At 39.5% G+C, this 21414-nt stretch overlaps 1 protein-coding gene across 5 annotated transcripts in view; it reads left to right on the top strand.

Moving 5' to 3' along the window:
• Positions 1 to 21414, top strand: part of CERT1 (ceramide transporter 1) — a 102737-nt gene that overhangs the window by 70300 nt on the left and 11023 nt on the right. For 2 of the 5 annotated variants that reach the window (XM_036309472.1, XM_036309476.1), the window contains exons 9-16: positions 951 to 1037; positions 5068 to 5160; positions 5667 to 5744; positions 11218 to 11313; positions 14057 to 14189; positions 15073 to 15143; positions 19902 to 20030; positions 20567 to 20696. In XM_036309472.1, the coding sequence (XP_036165365.1) occupies positions 951 to 1037; positions 5068 to 5160; positions 5667 to 5744; positions 11218 to 11313; positions 14057 to 14189; positions 15073 to 15143; positions 19902 to 20030; positions 20567 to 20696 (817 nt within the window). The remainder of the gene's footprint in view (positions 1 to 950; positions 1038 to 5067; positions 5161 to 5666; positions 5745 to 11217; positions 11314 to 14056; positions 14190 to 15072; positions 15144 to 19901; positions 20031 to 20566; positions 20697 to 21414) is intronic. The other 3 variants (XM_036309474.1, XM_036309473.1, XM_036309475.1) reach the window with 2 other exon arrangements.

Below are 21414 nucleotides of genomic sequence, written 5' to 3'. Positions count from 1 at the left end.
TCTACTTTTACCATAATGTAAAGCCATTATTCAACTGACAGTCCACTTATTTATTCCATCACAACAGGAACATACCTTGTTTGTTTCCATTTTGCTATTGTTCTTTTATACTTTTATCTTCTGATACAGCTGAGGTTCTCTTTGCATGAGAATCACTTGGAGGACTTATTAAACATGCATATTCCCAGCTCCACCCAAGACCTGCAGAGAAGTAATTTCTGTGTATGGTGTCCTGGGTATTTTCATTTTAACAAGTTCTCCAGGCAATTGAGAACCACTGCTCTGCAATCTAACCAGGCTCTGAAGCATCAGCTAGCTCAATTTTTCTTTCTCCATTAACTATTTCTATTTGCTTAGGAAGATCCCGCTCAGTACCCAATCTGTACTGCTCATTGCCTGTACATCTGCAACTTTGTACTTACCTTCAATTTTATACGGTTTCTGTCACCAAGTATTTAAGTTATAAGTACTCAACTCTGTCACTGTAGCAGGCATAGACAATGCATATGAATACAATGAAGATTATATTCCAATAAAACTTTATTTAGCTTTATGTAATTGCAACATGTCATGAAATGTTGTTATTCATTCCTTTTCCCCCAACCATTTAAAAAATGAAATTCTTAGCTTAAAGGCCATACAACAGTAAGCAGTGGACTGGATTTGGCCTATGGGCCATAGTTCACCAACCTCTTACTCTAGATTATTGCCCTAATACAATATTGGTCAATATACAGTAAGTATATGAGTACTGAGTGATTGAATTGTTATACTCATGATTCTACACAAAGCATATGTTACTCATATTTTATATATTACCTAGTGTACTAACTGGTTCAGAAATGTTTTTTGAATCACTTTTCAACTTTTCCCTAGAGTTAATGCCAGAATTAGTGTTTTCCACTTTCTTAAACCAGCTTTTTTTTTTTTTTTCCTGTGTGTTCAAATAGGAAGGTCCAAACAGTCTGATTAATGAAGAAGAGTTCTTTGATGCTGTTGAAGCTGCTCTTGACAGACAAGATAAAATAGAAGAACAGGTATATTTGTCAGTAAAAAATTTAACACTAGGTATTTCTTGATGTATGTTATTTTATATAAATAGAATTTGAAAACTGAAATATCTGATAACCTAGAAAATGAACTGTGTCTGCATTGAGTCAAAAACGTAGGAGAATCTTCATGTCATTCTTCCATTGATCAATTTCCAAGCAATGGAAAGAAGACCAATGATAGTTTAAAGAAAGCATGCAGCCCTGGCCGGTTTGGCTCAATGAATAGAGCGTCAGCCACGGACTGAAGTGTCCTAGGTTCGATTCCAGTGAAGGGCATGTGCCTTACATCCCCAGTGGGAGGTGTGTGGGAGGCAGCTGATCGATGTTTCTCTCTCATCGATGTTTCTGGCTCTCTATCCCTTTCCCTTCCTCTCTGTAAAGGGTCAGTAAAATATATTTTAAAAAAATAAAAAATAAAGCATGCATAATTAACATGAAGTTAAAATAAAATATTCTATTGCCCTTGAAATATCCAACTTTATCATGATCCTGTTAATATCAAGTATATATTTACTCTGAGTAAAACAGTCTCTTTGAACTTCTTTTTACCACCAAGTGCCATATAAATTCAAAAGGAAGATTACCAAGAATCTATTTTTCTTCCATTGGTACCATTCAGTTTTTATTATTAACTCCTTTATTGCTTTCACTATCGTAACCTTCAATTGCTTCCTCACTTTTAACTTTGCTTAGTGTTTTGTCATCATTAAATTCACAGTAGTTATGCCCAGAGTCTCCTGTGGAAGTGGAACTAAGCATATCTTAAATCCTTTAACTCTAATTTCAAGATTAATTTGATCACTTGCCTTCAATTCTGCAACAATGCAGTTGCCAAGTATTAACACTAGATGGTATTTAAGGGTGAATTTTAGTTACTTTTCCCAGGACTTGAAGCATCTTACAAATAAACGATATGTATATCAGTTGTACACTACAGATTTACCTGCATAAAAAAAGTTGACATGTTCATTCCTGCCATTGCTAACGCAGTCATGGCTATTATGCCCATTTATTAGTCTATCTACCTGAAGGTAAATCACCTGTAATAGTGGCTGCTTTTCATGTTCATTTTTCATTATTTTTTTATAACTCATGATAAAAAGTTCATGTAACATTAGTTTATAAAGCTTATTGCTTATTTTTTTGATAAGCAATATCAAAGATGCTACACAGCACTCAATAAGAGTGGGAACTTTTAGTTCTTAAATGACTTCTAATTTTGGATGCCAAACGTATTACCCAAAGCAGCATCATTGTGTTTGTTTTTTTAGGGTTTTTCGCCTACACTGTTTTTAGTGTGTATGTTCTGTTTTTATTTAATATGTGTTATCATAGAAAGAGTAGTGAACTGAGGTCATGACAACTTTGTTTTAGTCTTAGTTTTGCCACTGGCAAACTATAAAGCTATAAACTTATCACTTAAATTTTCTGGGCCTTGGTTTCCTGATCTGTGAAACAAGGGCTTAGACAAGATGACTCAAATCATACCTCTGGCTCTAAAATCCTACTCTAAATATCAACACATTGGTTGAGTTGGAGTTAAAAGAGAATCAATGAAAGCTTCTGTAAGCTTTAGAGAAAAGAAATATTCATGGGACTATCAACTCATTTCATTTCAAACTATTTTTGGTACTCTCGTAGTCCTCTACAAAACAAGCATTAAACAGACCCGTGACTTTACTTGCCTAATAACTAGGTATGTCATTATGACAGATGATTACAGTATGTTAGTGCTATAGAGGAGTAAGCATCAGTAATCCATGAAATCAGTTCCAAAGGTTCAGATCATTTCCCTCATTGTATGCATTAGATATTACACAGGGCTCTCAACAACACAACCACTACATAGGTAGTCTTCAGTGACACAGTTTTGAGTTTACATTTGTTTTACATTATTTGCCAACATAAGGAAAGCTATACAAAAAAGTGGTGAGTGAGAAATGAGATCTTTGCTGTTGTGTTCAGATCGTATTGAATAGAAATAACCAGTTGTCTTCTACATAGTTAGAAAATGAGCACACACACAGAACAGCAAAGTTTCTGGTGCATTACATTTAATAGATATTTCTAGAATGAGAAGAAACTAGGGAAGCTGAGGAGGAAGAAAGAGATTAAGTGGCAGCTTAACAGGAATGAAATGATTAGATGAAGACAAGATGAATACCTTTATGGAAAGGAGCAAAGACAGACATGACGTGTTTTGGAATGTGACTTAAGCAAACACTGATATTGATTCAAATGATACAGCCCTGCAGGAGCCTTATGAGGTGGAATGATTGGAATAATTTGGGCAGAGTTTGAATAAGAAAATCAGCAATATTAAATTAAGATTGATTTATGGTAAATGATATCATGTTGGCATTGGAGAGTCCGACTAGGAGCAAAATGAAAAAAAATGATCCCTGGGCTAAGTTAGTAACTGTCAGGTCCAAAAGAAGAGATTGAATTGGGACACATAAAGTAAATGTTAGAGTAGTTTCATGATTCAAATATTTCTAAGTGTTGGTGGCAAAACAGCATCAGGTGTTAGATTGGTATAGTCCAAGCATGTCAAACTCAAAGGCTAACACAGGCCAAATAAACAAGGTTTAAGTTTATGTGGGCCACAAAAAAACAAAAGCTTCGATTTTCATAGAAACATAGGATTATTTCAATAGAGACATGCTGAATACAAAGGGCCCTCCTCTCTGGTTCCAGGTGCATCACCCGAGAACCGCAGCTGCCAAGAACTTGCCAAGTCACCACAGTTCGGCAGCTCCTGCATTGAGCATCTGCCCCCTGGTGGTCAGTGTGCATCATAGCTATCGGTCGGAGTGTCTGCCCCCTGGTGGTCATTACGCATCATAGCTACCAGAAGGTTGGCCAGTTGCTTAGGCTTTTTAGCCTTTTATATATATAGATTATGTATTACAGGACATTGTAAAAATTAAGTTACGAAATTTTTATTAAAACATTTCTTACATTCGGTTATATTGGCTGGGTCGCAAAAATATTCATTGTGGGCTACATGTGACCTGTGGGCTGCGAGTTTGGCATGCTTGGTGTAGTCAGACCGGACCTCAGTTCAACAACCTCGGTTCTTGAGTTCTGCCTAAGAAAGAATTCAGAGCTGAGACTCAAACACAAGTAAAAGTTTATTTAGAAAGTCACAGGGCTAGAAGTGAGTCAGAAGAAATGGGCTTAGGAAACAAGTTACAGAGGCAAAAGAATAAATACCCTTGCAGCTTATGAAAAAGAAAGGCAAGGAAGGCAGACCTGGGGGTGGGGAAAAGCATAGGTGTGCTCCATGGAGAGAGCAGCACTGGGTTATCAGTCTTGAGGGTATTTGTCTGGAGGTTTCAGGGAGGATCCCAGTAGGATATTCATCAGCTTTACAGATGTGTCCTTTCAGGGTTGTGGTCTCCAGGGATTGGTCAGCACCAGGGTAGGGGGTCATTAGTCAATGCAGCTCGTCCTGATGTCAGCTGTAACATGGCTTGTCTGGTTTTGCTGCTTTTCTGGGCCTGGAGCTGAACACAACTGAGGCTTAGATATCCCTAGTTTAACCTAAGCTGTCTCCGTGGTCAACAGACCCGAGGCTTTGTTCCTAAGATTATTTGATGTGGGTCAGAACCTCATTGTCCTGGGGCTTAATCCTTAAGGGAGAAATCATGCGAGGGCTTGTATGGGAGCCTTATGAGGCTATTCTGTCCCCTTGTTCTCTGTCCCTCTTAGAGGGTCTAACCCACATGACTAGTGATATGCTCCAGGGAGGAAAGGTTACCCTGGGGATGGAGGTCTTTGGTTTCCCAGTTTTGCCCATAGCTAGGTACCTGGGGCTTTTTGTTCTGGTGACCTTCTGTAGTTGGCCTGTCATCTTGTTCTGCTCATGTCTGTCTTAACTGCCTACTACATAAGTTCTGAAGTGTTCAGTAGTTAAATGTTTATAGTTTCAGGTTATAGGTTATATTAACCATTCTTTAGCTGCAAAATACACTTAAAAGCCTTTGCCTCTTAACATTATATGTTTTCTTAGTCACAGAGCGAAAAGGTCAGGTTACATTGGCCTACATCTATGCCATCTGGAGATGCCTTTTCTTCTGTGGGGACTCATAGATTTGTCCAAAAGGTAAGCCTAATGTCAGAGTTTACTCCAAGTGTATGCTGTATTGTTCTTCACTGTTGATGGAACTATCTTGTATAAGTTTTCCTTCCTTTTCTTGAACGTAATGAGATTTTTTTTGGTATTGTATGTTTTATTCCATATGCATCCTCCAAAACAGAAATCTTATGATTATATTCTTTCTTTTTCATTTAAGAGGAAAGGAGTGGGGGGAGAGGGGGTAACAGGGAATGACTAGTCCAAAATTGCCAAAAGCATAGCCAGTTACATTAAGTTTATTTTTTCTTTGGGTTTAAGTGGTATTATTTTACATTGTTGAAAGCGCTGCATTCATTTTAGAAAGATTTTGGAGCATAACACATAATAGGTGCATGGACTCAGCACTTGCTGCTGAGCTTGTTTCATATAGTGCTTTGTTCTCTCTCTTTATCTTGTGTTTGGAAGTTGGTACTGAATGCTCTGTTGTGCCTTTGTTCTGATTACTTGGTTTTTTCTTTGTCTGTCTCTGGTAGCCCTATAGTCGCTCTTCCTCCATGTCTTCCATTGATCTAGTCAGTGCCTCTGACGATGTTCACAGATTCAGCTCCCAGGTACTGTATGAATGTATAGAGTGGACTTGAGTCTTTATGTGCTATATTTCAGCCTGCTTTCCCAGTTCCGAGAAATCTTTTGGTTAGGCCACTTGTTTTCGTTCTGAATTTTAAATAGTGTTATAAGCATTAAAAAGGCCTTCCTTTCTACTAAGTAGTTCCTCTATCAAGCATGCATGTGCCCTTTGTATCTTTTACTGTGAATAGCTTGAAATTTTGCCATATAGGAGGTATTCCTGAAAGATTGTAAATTGAATTGAAACACTTGAAGGTACATAGTTTTTAAGTATTATGTAATATCTGATTTATTCAGACAGGATTCAGCAACTTTGATGGACATGGTTATAGCATAAAAGCAGGATTCAGCAGCCTCACTTCTAATCTAATTTAACATATAATTATATTCAACAGGGAAATAACTTTTTAAATAATATATGTTGAACAGCTTGTACTTTCCTTATGCACATTACCCTTTGATACTATAAATTAATACTTCTGTTCTATACTAAATTTATGGAAATTGGTTTTAATTGATTATTTGATATCATCAGTAAGGGTTTAGAAATTTAAGACAGGAAGCCAGATGCTTGCAATCTCTGCTCTCATAATAAAGTCATTAAAACAATATATTTTAGTATCAGCATTAGTTGGGGGAAAATTTTTTTTTATCTTTGCAATTCAACTTTGTATCTCTCTGGTGATTGAATTTTATTGGATTAAATTATTTTATTTTTAAGAACTTGAATTCCCAAAGTGACCCAAGTTTAAATTGTGGTTAGCTGCACTTCTGTGATCTAGCTAGGACTCAGGTCTACCTAGGGCCTGGCATGTAGTCAGTGCTCAGTAAGTGAGCTTTTAATAATATAATAACATAATTTCTTTGAGTTAATCAGTATTATCTATATCATTTTTTCTCTTATCAGAGTATTTCAATAAAAGTTTTTAAAATGCATAATAATGCATGATTCTTACTAGTTTACACAAATGAATAAAGTTTACATTAGTTTTTTAGCTATGCAGTGAAGAACAGTAAGTCTAAAATCAAATTGTGTTGTTCAGACTTTTGCAGTTTTTTTCTTCTTAAACATTTTTGAGAAAGAGATGTATCAATTTATCAGAAATCACCTGGAGCCAAAACTAACTAAAACCCATCAGTACTGGTCACCATTTTCCCTTAAAATGTAGGAACAAACAGGCTATAGATGAAAGAAAATGTAAGTGAGAGCAAGAAAAGAATACAAGCCACTGATAAGTGCCTAAGAATTGGGGTTTCAGAACCCAGATCAGGACCCTGGCTGTAGAGAGCTATAGAACAGCTGAAAGCCTTCAAGTACAGGTGAATATGTCACTGAAAAGTAGGTGCCCAGCTTTTTACAAGATGTCTGCCAAGTCATAGGTTAATTCTTTACCTAATTTTTTGTGTATCTCCTGTTTGTAAGTTGAGAAGTCTTTCTGAAGGTTTTTTTTTTCTCCCTAATATGTGATTAATTAGCTTTGGCATCTGTGTACAAGTCTCAGCTCATGACCGCTTTGTTCTTGTTGAAATTATGTTCATGATTCTGATTGGATAGGATAATTAAACATAGAATTATGAGATGCCCTGAAAAATAACTTCAAGTAAAATAAGTGAAACTACTAGGAAATTAACAAAATCATGAATCTATCTTCTGAGCAGAAAATGGGAATGAAGTAGCTCTAAATCAAAGTGTACAGAAAGTAGAAAGGACTTGGATTTATAAATGGATCTTTTGGTCACATTTATTTGCATTACACAGTTTCCAACTAAAGATGTCATTTCAAAATGAGAGAAAAAAAATCATCTTTTGAAAAAATAACATCAAAGGGTGGGCAGTACAGCTGCAGGTTAATCTATAGTGAACATCACTGCAAAGCAATTCTGTGTAAAGCTTTTCTACTTTATGTTCATAGTAACACATTGTTGTGGTAATTATTTTACTCCTCCCTTTTTTACTGTACAGTAATACATGCTAATTGTAGCAGAACTAGAAAGTAAATAAAAGTAAAATACTATACCACTTGATATTCTCGTGCATATAAAAAATCAGGCCCTAGCCGATTTGGCTCAGTGGATAGAGCGTTGGTCCCGGGTTCAGTTCCGGTCAAGGCACATGCCTGGGTTGTGGGCTCGATCCCCAGTGGGGGACTTGCAGGAGGCAGCCGATCCATGATTCTCTCTCATTGCAGATGTTTCTATCCCTCTCTCCCTCTTCCTTCCTCTCTGAAATCAATAAAAATATATAAAAAAATAAAAAGAAATAATCAGGCTCATATGATAAATAAACATACCTTAATTGTCTTTTCCTACCACAGTAGTTAAATCTATATATACTATTTTGTAACCAGCTTTATTTTTTAAACATATAATTAGGTCCGTCTTCCCTTCAGTAATAAATAAAGGTCTGTATCTACTTACCTATTTATGGATTGTATACTGGGTTTGCCTTCTCACCTGATAGTGAATATTTAGTTTATTTTAGGTTTATCGCTATTATAAATAGTGCTACATGGGCATTCTTGTATATATAACATCTTTATATATACATTTTTGTACACTTATTAAATTACTAGAGGCCCATGCACGAATTCGTGCACGGGTGGGGTCTGGCTGGCCTGGCCCCAATCAGGGCAAATCGGAGCTGAGCCTGTTGGGAGGAGGAGATAGTGGGAGGTTGGCCTGCTGGCCGACCTGGATCAGGGCCTCTGATCAGGGCTGGGCTGGCTGGGGGACGGGGCCACGGGCAATTGGCCAGCGGGCCCTGCCCCCGATTAGGGTTGGGGGCCGATTGGAGGTGGGCTGGCCATGGGGAGGGGCAGTGGGCTGGCTGGCCCCTCCCCCAAATGGGGTGGGTGAGGGGTGCCGATGGGGGGGGCAGCGGCTGGGTGGGAGGGGCCATAGGTGGTTGGCCAGCCGACCCTGCCCCTGATGGGGGGTGGGAGGGGAGGGCCAATCTGGAGTGAGATCTGACAGGAGGGGCTGCAGGAGATTGGCTGGCCAGCCCTGCCCCCTGTTGGGGTGAGGGGTGCGATCAGGGGCAGGCCAGCCATCGGAGGGGCTGCGGGCTTATCATGGTAGGGCGGGCTGATGGGGACACGCCTGGCGGGAGGGGGGGGGGGGACGTTTGGCCGGCAGGCCCAGCTCTTGATCAGGGTGGGAGAGTCCAATCAGGGGCAGGCCAGCCAACTTCACGGCCCCACCCCCCTGATCTGGCCGGTTCATTGGCCACAGTGGGTGTCATAGTGACCGGTTGTTAGGTAGTTATGGCCGTCACGGTAGCTGCCTTTTTTATATATATAGATTTCCTTAGAATATATTCTTAGAATTGTTAGGATAAAGGCCATGCACACTTAGGAATTTTAAATTAGATTACCAAACTGTTCATTAAAAAAGTTGAACCAACTGTATTCCCAGGTCAGTTTCCTTTTACTATACTGACACTGAATATTATAATTCAGTTAATTTTTGCCAGTCTTATACACTAAAAGTGGTATTTTTGCTTCTCGCATTTTTGCCATTTTTCTGTGACTTTTTTGACTGACTTTGCATTGCTTTAACTTATGTTACCTTCTGTCAATTTATATTTGTGGAATCTGATTTCTTTTGGACCAAAATAGATCACTTTTCAAACTTTTGAAATTGCTAATTCAGGAATAACCTCCCAAACAAAAACGCAGTTACCTGCATACTTTCCAACAAAAGAGCTAAATGGTGGTAAATATTTTTTTAAGCAGAACTCTGTTTTTACTAGAATAAAACCCTTCACATTCTTCTTTCACAAGTAATCCATTATAAGTAGGACTTAGTTGGGGGAAACTCTTTTTGCCTTGAATCTTAAATAAAGGTATTCTTAACTCCCAGTGTCCGACCTAAAAAGTACATATCAAATCTAAAGATTTTTAAGATCTTAAGATCTAATAAAGGTAAACATTTTTCCATATCAGGATGTAAAACAGACAGTGAGTGCAGTGCTACTGTGACTTTTTTATTTATGGATACTAACTGGAACTTTCTTTGTTCTCTTTTGGAAATGAGATACAGTTTGAATGTATTTGTAACTTGGAGTCCCACGTTAGTCATCCTTACCTTCTAAAGCATATTTCAAAATTGCAGAGGCACACAGGTTTTTCCAGGCAGCTCCTGAAGTTATGTTTTACAATATTAGTCACATTATAAATTTTCTCTCAGGTCTGCAACCCAGTATCATTCACACTGTTTTCAGCAATGAGTAAAGAAATAAAATGTTATGTTAGTGTTTATTTAATACAAAAATAGATTATAGAATCTCAGCATGTATTTTTATCAAAAACCTTTTTGTGATCACTGCCAATTAAGGAGATACTTACAGCATCCTGCTTTCAGTAACCAAAGATGCATTCTGAGATCTAGAAAGCTTGATGTCGCAGAAGTACAGCCACAATACCATATTGATCACATCCTTTTGTGTATAAAACTTACATCCCCAGGGTTAGTAATTTTAAGTTTCTGCCCCCAAATCATTAATTTTGTATTTGTTCATTTCAAAATATTTGTAACCTGGCTGGCATGGCTTTGTGGCTGAGTGTCAACCTTATGAACCAGATGGTCACGGCTCACAATCCCCAATGTGGGGTGTGCAGGAGACAGCTAATCAATAATTCTCTATCATCATTGATGTTTTTCTCTCTCCCCCTCCCTTCCTCTCTGAAATCCATAAAAAATATTTTTTAAAAATAAGTGTAAACATGGTTCTTGTTTTTTATCCCTAATGAACACCATAGACTTTATGTAAAATATGTAGCTAAACTTAGGGATACATTTTTAATCCAAGTACAGTGTACATATTTTTCAATTCTCCCTGCCTTCTCTAATGTATTTACTACATAAAACAAAATAATGAGTAAAAATTTAGAACATAGAGTTTAGATAAAGTGTCTGAGTAGATGGTAAAGGAGCCAGTTCCTTCAGCAACAGTCTTTTTATCATTTCAGTGAAATATCCAAAGTTTTATTACCTTTTGTAGGGAAATCTTGGTGTATTTAGTATCTCAATTGTAGTCTTAAATATGGAAACACTGGACTAGATGGTCTCTTCATGCTCCTTTTATCCTTAGAGTTTAATGAATTTATGCTTTAAGACTTCATCTCTGTAAGGAAGCGCATTATGGTAAAGGAAAGACCCCCCCCCTCCCGAAAATGCTTATTTTTGTCACTTGATGCACCTTAGGCCCAGTGTACAGCATGTTATTTGATTAAAGCATCTTTCCATATTTCTCCCTCCTGTCATTAACCTAGATATTATATCTAGAATGTAGACTAAACTCTTCATACCTACTAACCTTTGTGCATTTGGTTGCTCAGCTCTCTTAAGAGCATCATTTCAGAACTGAAGTAAAGTGAGTATCATTGTTTCTTGGAGATTATGTCATAGCTATTAATTGGAGGCGGATTCTTACAGCTTTGCTTTTTTCTTTTCAAGGTTGAAGAGATGGTGCAGAACCACATGACGTATTCATTACAGGATGTAGGTGGAGATGCCAATTGGCAGTTGGTTGTAGAAGAAGGAGAAATGAAGGTAATTCTCAGTGAAAAGTTATAGGTTGCTAATTGCACCTCTATTCTAGTCATATTGTCGTCATTGATACGAATAAGGATAACATTAAAAATTACTTTTAAACACATTACTACATATGATCAAAGAAGCACCAGATATTGATAAATAAAATGTCTTTTTGCTTTCCTGGTTTAGCTTTTATATAATTTCTTAATGATCAAATCTATGCACAAACCATTCTGTTTTGCCTAAGCCATGGAGAAATAAAATTTTGTGGTTTAAATATGAACAGGCCACAATTAACTGATGGCTCTCTATTTGGATATTTCTCTCTTTTAAAAAATATTTTTTAATTTATTGATTTTTTAGAAAGAGAGAGAATGGGGGGGGGGTAGAGAAACATCAATGTGTTGTTCCATTTATTGGTTGATTCTTGTATGTGCACTGCCCAGGAATCGAACCAGGGATCTGGGACCCCTTGGTACACAGGACAACGCTCAGCCAACTGAGCCACACTGGCCAGGGCCATCTATATTTTTTAGATTCCACGTATAAGTGAAATCATATGGTATTTGTCTTTTTCTGTCTGACTGATTTCACTGTTGAAAGCTAATTTGTTGTTCAGTTTTATATAGACTATGTTGACCAGAATTATTCTAGCAAATGGGATGCAATATTAAGTGTTTGGAATTTCCTCTCCTCCTGAATAGGGAACAAATCCTCCTATATAATAAAGAGGTAATATGCAAATTGACCATCACACCCTCCCACAAGATGGCCGCCCCCATGTGGGCACAAGATGGCCAGCAGGGGAGGACAATTGTGGGTGATCAGGCCAGCAGGAGAGGGCAGTTGGGGGGGACCAGGCCTGCAGGGGAGGGCAGTTAGGGGCGACTAGGCTGGCAGGGGAGGGCAGTTGGGGTGACCGGGCCAACAGTTGGGGGCAACTGGGCCGGCAGGGGAGCAGTTAGGCGTCAGTCAGGCTGGCAGGGGAGTGGTTAGGAGGTGATCAGGCGGGCAGGCAGAAGTGGTTAGAGGCAATCAGGCAGGTAGGTAGGCGAGCGGTTGGGAGCCAGCAGTCCTGGATTGTGGGAGGGATGTCCGACTGCCCGTTTACCTGCAGTCGGACATTCCCTGAGGGGTCCCAGATTGGAGAGGGTGCAGGTTGGGCTGAGGGACCCCCCAACCCCCAGTGCATGAGTTTCGTGTACCGGGCCTCTAGTAAGAAATAAGGTAGAAGAGACAGGCAAATGAGATACTGAAATGCTATAATTCTGATGATCTGATTGGATTACAACATGGAGACCAACTGTCACAATGTCTTGTTAATATGTTACCTCTAAACATGTTTCTGAGATACCTATATAATCAGAGGCCTTTCCCACAAGAGCAAGCCTTAAAAGCAGACCAGGATGCATGCTCTCTGCAGAAGGGGTTGAGCCACATCTGCCTAGTTCTCCCTCTGTACTCACTATGCAGATAAGTCACTGTTTCTCCCTTAGGGAAGTTCCAGGAAGCGAAGGGACTAAGTAGAAAATAAGTGCTCCTACAACCCACAACATTAGAAAGAGAAATTAGGGCTGGATTATAATATAACCCACTAAAGAGAATAGTCTACCCTTTGTAGCACTAGGTAAGCCACTATGCAAAGTAGCATTTTCAGAAGAGTAAGCTGATAGGGAAGCAGCAAGAGACCAAGAAAACCACTTGAGAAAGTCGGGTATAAGATGTTGAAAGTCTACCTAAAAGAGTAACCATAGTAGAAAAGTCAAGTTGTTTTTTATAGAAGATTGGTAATAATCTTAATAGCCTACGTGAAGTATGAGAGAAAGAACCAAAAGTCTACAGAGTTCCATTTCAGATGACTCGGAAAATAGCAGACCCAATAGCAAATAAGTAAGTGTATAGGGAATGGAGTTTGGGGAGAGAGATTGTAAAAGAGAAAGTTCATGTGAAATACCTAGTAGTATCTGGCTCCATGGGCTCTCCATAAATTGAAAGCTGATTCTTCCTTTGGTAACATTGTTTAATCACTTGTCAAAAGAACTTATTACAGGCCCTGGCCAGGTGGCTCAGTTGGTTGGGGCGCATATGGGAAGCAACCGATCCATGTCTCTTCTCTCTTTCTCTCTCTCTCCCTCCCTCTCATCATGTCCTCAGGTGAGGATTTAAAAAAGAACTTATTACAGAGTTCTCTAAAGTAGCAAGCCCACAATAATTTTGAAATAACTAGTTTTAATCAGCACTCCGGTACACGACCTTATTATCTAAAGCAAGAGAGCATAGATCTTTATTACATTTTAGTTTTCAATCATTGATTCAGCAAATAGTTGCTTTACTGGGTTTCAGATTCTATGCTAGATGCTGGGGATATATTAGTGAACACAGCCGCCTTAAATCAGTATCCTTAAAGAGATTATGTTTTAACCAGGTTTATTTGTCCTTTTTTGCCATGTTGAACAGTCTTTGAGAATGTTTAGTAAATAATGCCTGATTTAAATTGATACATTTATTTTTTAATAACTCACAGTAATTAGTCATTCATCATTATGCATATTTTTTCATAGTTGAAATTTGCCTTGGATTTGTAGTTTTAAATATTTTAATGTGTTAATAATTTAAAATTTTAAACTTAATTTTAACAGAATGTTTATGTTCCATAAAGAGATTTTCGTAAATCCTAAAAAGCTGTTAAATTTGAAAACATGCTTTCAAATGTTTACTTTAGGATTTTTAAACAGATTTTTAATTATGTCCTGTATAGGTATATAGAAGAGAAGTAGAAGAAAATGGGATTGTTCTGGATCCTTTAAAAGCTACCCATGCAGTTAAAGGAGTTACAGGACACGAGGTCTGCAATTACTTCTGGAATGTTGACGTTCGCAATGATTGGGAAAGTAAGCTGCTATTATTAATGTATATTAATATAATTATTATTTAGAATTTAATATCAAACCCAATCTGATTTTCTTCATATGATCTTTAGTTTGCAAAGTCAATGTAGAAAATATCTGGAGAATCATATAGGGGACTGATAATACTTTATATTTAAATAAAGTTTTTCACACTATAAAATGCTTTGCAGTATTTTTTAGCATTTGATTTAATACCTCAACAATTTTGCATAGACAAGTAATAAAGTAAAATTCAGATAGGTCAAGTGACTTGTCAAAGGCCACAGACCTAGTAGGTGTAAAAGCCAGGACTAAAACTAAGGTTTCTGTTTTATCTACTTTTCTCCTAGATTGTTTTGTTTCCCTGGTAAATCCTACATGAATCCTGCTGTGGTTTGTTTAGCTACTTTGGCAGGGGGTGTTTCCCTTAGACACCAGATTGCATAAATAGATACTTTTGAACATCATAAGACGTATATCAATGACAGTTTGACAATCTTCCCAGTAAATACAGTTACCTAAACCTAGATAGAGCAGTTTATTCAGCTTCAGTAAATTAGGGATTATAGGGAGGGGTCATAGTGTTGGGGAATAATTTGTGCCTGAGTAATGCAGTGTTGATATAGAATCGCCTTCTTGCTGTGGAAGCTAAATGTTGGATAAAGGAAAATGAGATTTCCTGGTGATCAGCTCCCACAGCCACCATCTATAGCCCTAATACTAGGTATTAACTACCTTCCATTTGAACTTGGCCCAAGTGGGGCAGAGTCCTGTTCATTCTACTATAATGTTCATTTGTAATTGAATCTCAGTATAAGTGAATTAATCACCTTCTAGGGAAAAGCAATATGTCTTTTTGGCTACTAATATTTTCCCTTCATTTCAGCAACTATTGAAAACTTTCATGTGGTGGAAACATTAGCTGATAATGCAATCATCATTTATCAAACTCACAAGGTAAATATTTTTTCATCCCTAAAGGATTTCACTATAATTCAAACTGAGACATACAAATTTTCTAAAATAAAATTTGACAGGAAATTAAATGCCAGAAAAGATCTAAAGGCTTTATTAATAATTCAGGAATGCAAATATTTTTTTAGCAGCTAGTCTATGGGAGATTGATAGTTATCGAATATGAAAGTGAATCATAGTTTCCTATGACATCAATATAATAAGGGAAGTGGAAAAGTATGTTATTTGCCTGTGTTAAGACTCATAGATATGAAAATGATCTTAAGTAGATTATCTAAAAACAATGAAAAGTTGCTGAGCATAACTACTGAGAAGTTGGTCATACACCAGAGCACACAGAAGCATTGTCATTTAAATTGGTTCCCTTTTACTTCATTTCTTCCTTTGCTGATCTACATTTAAAGTTTTAGAATAATATTCATCTTACTTTATTCTACTCTCTTCCCCTTCTGAAAATTGCCAAATAGTATTTCAAATAAAGAATAATAAATTAAACTTGGAAGAGATCCACAAAAAGTAATATTATGTTATATAGGAAATATAATGATTCAGTAAGTACTTCATTTTTTTTTCAAGTGACTTTTATTTTTTTAATGTATCTTTATTGATTTCAGAGAGTAAGAGAGAGGGAAAGAGAGATAAAAACATCAATGATGAGAGAGAATCATTGATTGGCTGCCTCCTGCACGTCCCCTACTGGGGATCAAGCCCACAACCCAGGCATGTGCCCTTGACGGGAATCAATCCTAGGATTGATCCTTCAGTCCGCAGGCTGATGCTCTATCCACTGAGCCAAACCAGCTAAGGTTCAAGTGACTTTTTAATTGAGCTGAATATGTGAAAATATTTGCGATTTGCTCTGTATTTCTTAAGCTCAGTCTTTCACCTGAGGCATTTTATATCCAACTAGAGGCCCAGTGCACAAAATTCATGCACTGGGGGCAGGGTTCCTCAGCTCTGCCTGCTCCCTCTTGCAGTCCAGGACCCCTCGGGGGATGTAGCAGTGTGCCAAGCAACAGGCGGCCAGGGAGGAGCCCAAATTGGGGCCAGGCGCTGCTCACACTCATCCCGGTCTGCCTCACCAGCTGCCACGGAGTTGGGGAGAGGCTCCCATTGTGGCAGCTGCGCTCCCCAGCCGTGAGCCCAGCTTCTGGCTGGGTGGTGCTCCCCCTGTGGGAGCACACTGACCACCAGGGAGCAGCTTCTATGTTAAGCGTCTGCCCCCTGGTGGTCAGTGTGCATCATAGCAACCGGTTGTTCCACCGTAACAGTCACTTAGGCTTTTATTATATAGGCTAGAGGCCCAGTGTGTGAATTCATGCACCAATGGGGTCCTTCCACCTGGCCTGCGGGATTGGGCCGAAACTGGCTCTCCAACATCCCCCAAGAGGGTCCTGGATTGCGAGAGGGCTCAGGCCAGCCAAGGGACCCCACCGGTGCACGATCGGAGCTGACAAGGGACATGGGAGGTTGTCCAGCCAGGGAGGAACCATGGGAGGGCTCCAGGGCATGTCTGACCTGTCTTGCTCATTCCCAATCAGCCAGACCCCAGCAGGAAGCTAACCTACCGGTTGGAGCATCTATCACCTGGTGGTCAGTGCACGTCATAGCAAGCGGTTCAGTGGCCCTAGCATGTCATTAGCATATTAGGCTTTTATTATATAGGACTAGAGGCCCGGTACACAAAAATTTGTGCACTCGGGGTGGGGGTGGTCCCTCAGCCCGGCCTGTGCCCTCTCGCAGTCTGGGACCCCTCGGGAGATAACGCCCTGCTGGCTGAGGCCTGCTCCAGGGTGGCAGAGGACAGGCCTAATCCCTAGGTGCAGCCCCTGGTCAGGCTCAGCAGGGACGGTTAGGGAGTTGGGGCGCTGCCACCTGTTATGCACAGAGCAGGGTGGATTGGGAGGTTGCAATGCCACCCTCAGTCACGCTCAGGGTAGGGCCGATTGGGGGTTTGGGGCACCGCCCCCTGTCACACTCAAGGCAGGGTTGATGGGGAGGTTGCGGCGCCACCCCCTGTCACGCACAGAGCAGGGCCAATCGGGGTTGGGGCACTGCCCCCTGTCACGCACAGAGCAGGGCCCATCAGGGGGTTGGGGAGCTCCCCCCGTCACGCACGGAGCAGGGCCCATCAGGGGGTTGGGGAGCTCCCTCCTGTCACTCACAGAGCAGGGCCCATCACGGGGTTGAGGAGCTCCCCCCTGTCACTCACAGAGTAGGGCCGATAGGGGGGTTGGGGCACCGCTCCCTGTCACACACACAGCAGGGCCGATCAGGGGGTTGGGGCGCCGCCCTCTATCACCCACAGAGCAGGGCCGATCAGGGGGTTGGGGTGCCGCCACTGTCACACTCAGGGCAGGGCCGATGGGGAGGTTATGGCTCTACCCCGTCACACACAGAGCAGGGCCCATGGGGTGGGGGGGTTGGGGCACCACACCCTGTCACACACAGAGCCGCAGGGTGATCAGGGGGTTGGGGAGCTCCCCCCTATCAGGCACAGAGCAGGGCCGATCAGGGGGTTGGGGCGCCTTCCCCTGTCACAAACAGAGCAGGGCCGATAGGGAGGTTGTGGCCCCGCCCCTGTCACACACACAGCCTCAGGGCGATCAGGGGGTTTGGGCGCTGCCCCCTGTCACGCTGATCCCGGTGCCGGGAGGCCTCTCAGCACCGCTGATCCCGGTGCTGGGAGGCATATTACCCTTTTACTATATAGAATAGAGGCCTGGTACATGGGTGGGGGCCAGCTGGTTTGCCCTGAAGGGTGTCCTGGATCAGGGTGGGCGTCCCCACTGGGGTGCCTGGCCAGCCTGGATGAGGGGATGATGGCTGTTTGCAGCTGGTCACACACCCTTCAGGGTGGGGGTCCCCACTGGGGTGCCTGGCCATTCTGGGTGAGGGGCTGAGGGCTGTTTTCAGGCTGGGACTGAAGCTCCCAACTGCTCCTTTTTTTCTTTTTTCTTTTTTTTATTCTGGGCCAGCTTTAGCTCTGAGGCTTGGCTCCAGCTCTGAGGCCTCAGCTGCTGAAAACAGGTATCTGGTTTGCTTAGGTTCTATAATCGAAACTCTGTATCAACTCCAGCTCTGAGATCCCAGCTCTCTGATAGCTGGTTTTTGGGGTTTTGTTTAGCTTCTATATTTGTTACAATGTTTTTTCAACTGCAAGGCAGGCGGGGAACGTTGCAGTCCTCCGTCACTGAAGCAAGCAAGCCTCATGTTCAGTTTAAGCTACCTGGCTGCCAGCCGCCATCTTGGCTGGCAGTTAATTTGCATATCGCCCTGATTAGCCAATGGGAAGGGTAGCGGTCGTACGCCAATTACCATGTTTCTCTTTTATTAGATAAGGATGACTATAAGCTAGGCTTCATTTTACATGGTAGCTGCTCAAGAAATGTGTAAAAATGAAGATTCTATTTCAACATACAGATTTGTGCAGGGTTTAAGTGTAATCTGAAATTTAGTTGATGTTAAAATATCAATTAATTGCTCTATAATTTAGAATAAAGATAAATAGCCAATAATTTAGAATCAGAAGAATCTTATTATTTGATGATAATTGATCCAGGAAAACAATCTGCTGCCAGTATTTCACTTGGTAAATAATAGACAGAAGGGAGGATTATATAGGTTGTATTAGGTTTATTTCTTGAAAAATAAATCTAAAAATTATTAAAATAATGGATCATACATAACAAAATTTAAGTTACAATTATAATTATTTGAATTAAAAAATCCTGGCATATTTTTCAACAAAATCCAATAACACTATGACATCTTTTTTCTTTAGATTTGGCTTCTTTTATAATATGGTCTTAAAGAGGACTACTCATCTTCTAATATTTAAGTCATCTCATTCTTTAAATTTCTCTCATCATCCTCCTTTTGGATTTGCATTTATTAGTTCTAACATGATTAAATTTTCATTTATTACTAGTTTCACATACATTTCTCCAACACTACTTTTGTTGACTGCATGAAATTTTGTATCTTTAAAATATAAACCATTTCACTTTGCAAATGATTTGTGTTGTGTTGACACTAAGTTGTTGGCTACTTTTTATAGTCAATAATCAGAAAAGACAAGGCATATTTTCTCTCATTTAAAAGTACAAAAGCTCCAGTTTTCTGAGACCTAGGTACCATGTCATTCCAACAGTATATGTTTCTCCTTGTATACCATAAAACTCAAAGATTCTGTCTACCTGATTTGGAATTCTTCAAGTGTGATTATGATGTCAAAAGAGTAGTCGTCTTTCCCTAAAATCTTTGCTTAAAGTCTCTGAACAATTTAAGCTGAGGTTTAATACTATAGTTAAAAGCAGGATATTGCCAGGGCTTGAGGAAGGGGGTGTAATGCTGTGTCATTTCTTAATAGGTACAGAGTTTCTATTTGGGATGATAACAGTTCTTTGAAAATGTGGTAATGCTTACATAACATTCTGAATGTATTAATGGCAATGAATTGTATACTTAAAAATGGTTTAAATAGCAAATTACTATAATTTAAAAAAAATAAAAATAGCAGAACACTATTCCTTTGCTATAGTTCTGCAAAGCCATTAACTCACTGTCCATAATTAATCCTTTGGTGGGTATTCTCAGATGCTTTTCATTTAAAATTTGACAGATTTTTACCTTCAACTAAGATACTTATTGATTTTACATTTGTTTCTCTGTTAGTTCCATATTACAAATGAATAAAGAATTGTTCAAATTTTCAAATGATTTTTACTTCTTCCACAGAGAGTGTGGCCTGCTTCTCAGCGAGATGTATTATATCTTTCTGCCATTCGAAAGATACCAGCCTTGACTGAAAATGACCCTGAAACTTGGATAGTTTGTAATTTTTCTGTGGATCATGATAGTGCTCCTGTAAGTCCATTGTATAAATGTGTAGAGTTGTATAATATAAAGCTAACTATACATGCAGTACAAAAATGATAAACACATGCCAGACACACAGATACTAGAGTTGATAATTCTTAGATTTTGTGCTATTTTGGCTTCTTAGAATAATATAGCCTGTGTATTATCTGAAGAACAGTAGTCATGGCTGTGAACATTTCAACAGGTCTCTTTTCCTTTGTTTCTGAGATGAGGTGAGACAGCACTGATGGGTAGTATATGCAGAATACTTCTCACAGTTGCCTCTTAAGTCATGATCAACTACTGGCAAAACCTCTGGTTGCTTCCTCGATTTAGCTCCATTTACTACGTAAAAGAAGGAGAGATCATTTCTGATATCTTAGCAGTTTGGCATGTGTTGTTTGATCCTTGTAAGATTTTGTTGAATATTTTGATGAGTTGAGGTTTCAGCTTACTTAGTTAGTATTATTAGACTAGTAGAGATTACAAAATACTGGGTATCTGCTATACTGCTGTTTCGTTTTTATTTTTTGTTTTGGCAGCTGAACAATCGATGTGTTCGTGCCAAAATAAATATCGCTATGATTTGTCAAACCTTGGTTAGCCCACCAGAAGGAAACCAGAAGATTAGCAGGGACAACATTTTATGCAAGATTACATATGTAGCTAATGGTATGTATGTATTTCGTTGTTTGTTTTTGCTATTTGGTAATGTGGATATTCTTAGTGTGACCTACATGATAACTAACCCTTTGGACAAATACCATTACAAATGCCTTTTGAGTTTTTATCCTTTAGTAATTTTTAATTTGGAAAGATGTATACCCAACTTTCAGGAAATATACATACCTGCCTTCCACCCCAGAACTACTACTATATTAGAATTTTTGAAGCTTGGACTAGATAGGTAAATTTTAAAACTTTAGGCCAACTGACGTGGTTCAGTAGTTGAGTATCAACCTATGAACCAGGAGATCATGGTTCCATTCCTGGACAGGGCACATGGCCTGGGTACAGGCTCGATCTCCAGTGGGGGCCATGCAAGAGGCAGCTGATATTTCTATCTCTCCCTCTCCCTTCCTCACTGAAATCAATAAAAATATATTTTTTTTTAAACTTTATATTAAGACCACTATCACATATCCTTGGTTTTAAGAACCATTTTATTAAGTATTTACCTAAAAGAATATACGTAGAATTAGAAATGTAAGCAACAGTGGGAAAGGAAATTAGCAGTTCTTTTTTTTTTTTCTTTTTCTTTTTTTTAGCAGATATTTTTCTTATTGTCAGGCTTGCTCATTTTTTTCATCACTGATTGGTCCCTAATCCTTATTAGTTGCTACTTAAGTGTTTGTTTTATATTGACCTGCTGCTGGACAGCCCTGTTGCT

This window comes from Myotis myotis, unplaced genomic scaffold (genome assembly GCF_014108235.1).
Source record: "Myotis myotis isolate mMyoMyo1 unplaced genomic scaffold, mMyoMyo1.p scaffold_m19_p_5, whole genome shotgun sequence".
Classification (NCBI taxonomy): Eukaryota; Metazoa; Chordata; class Mammalia; order Chiroptera; family Vespertilionidae; genus Myotis; species Myotis myotis.
This window is presented reverse-complemented; position numbering and strand designations above follow the sequence as displayed.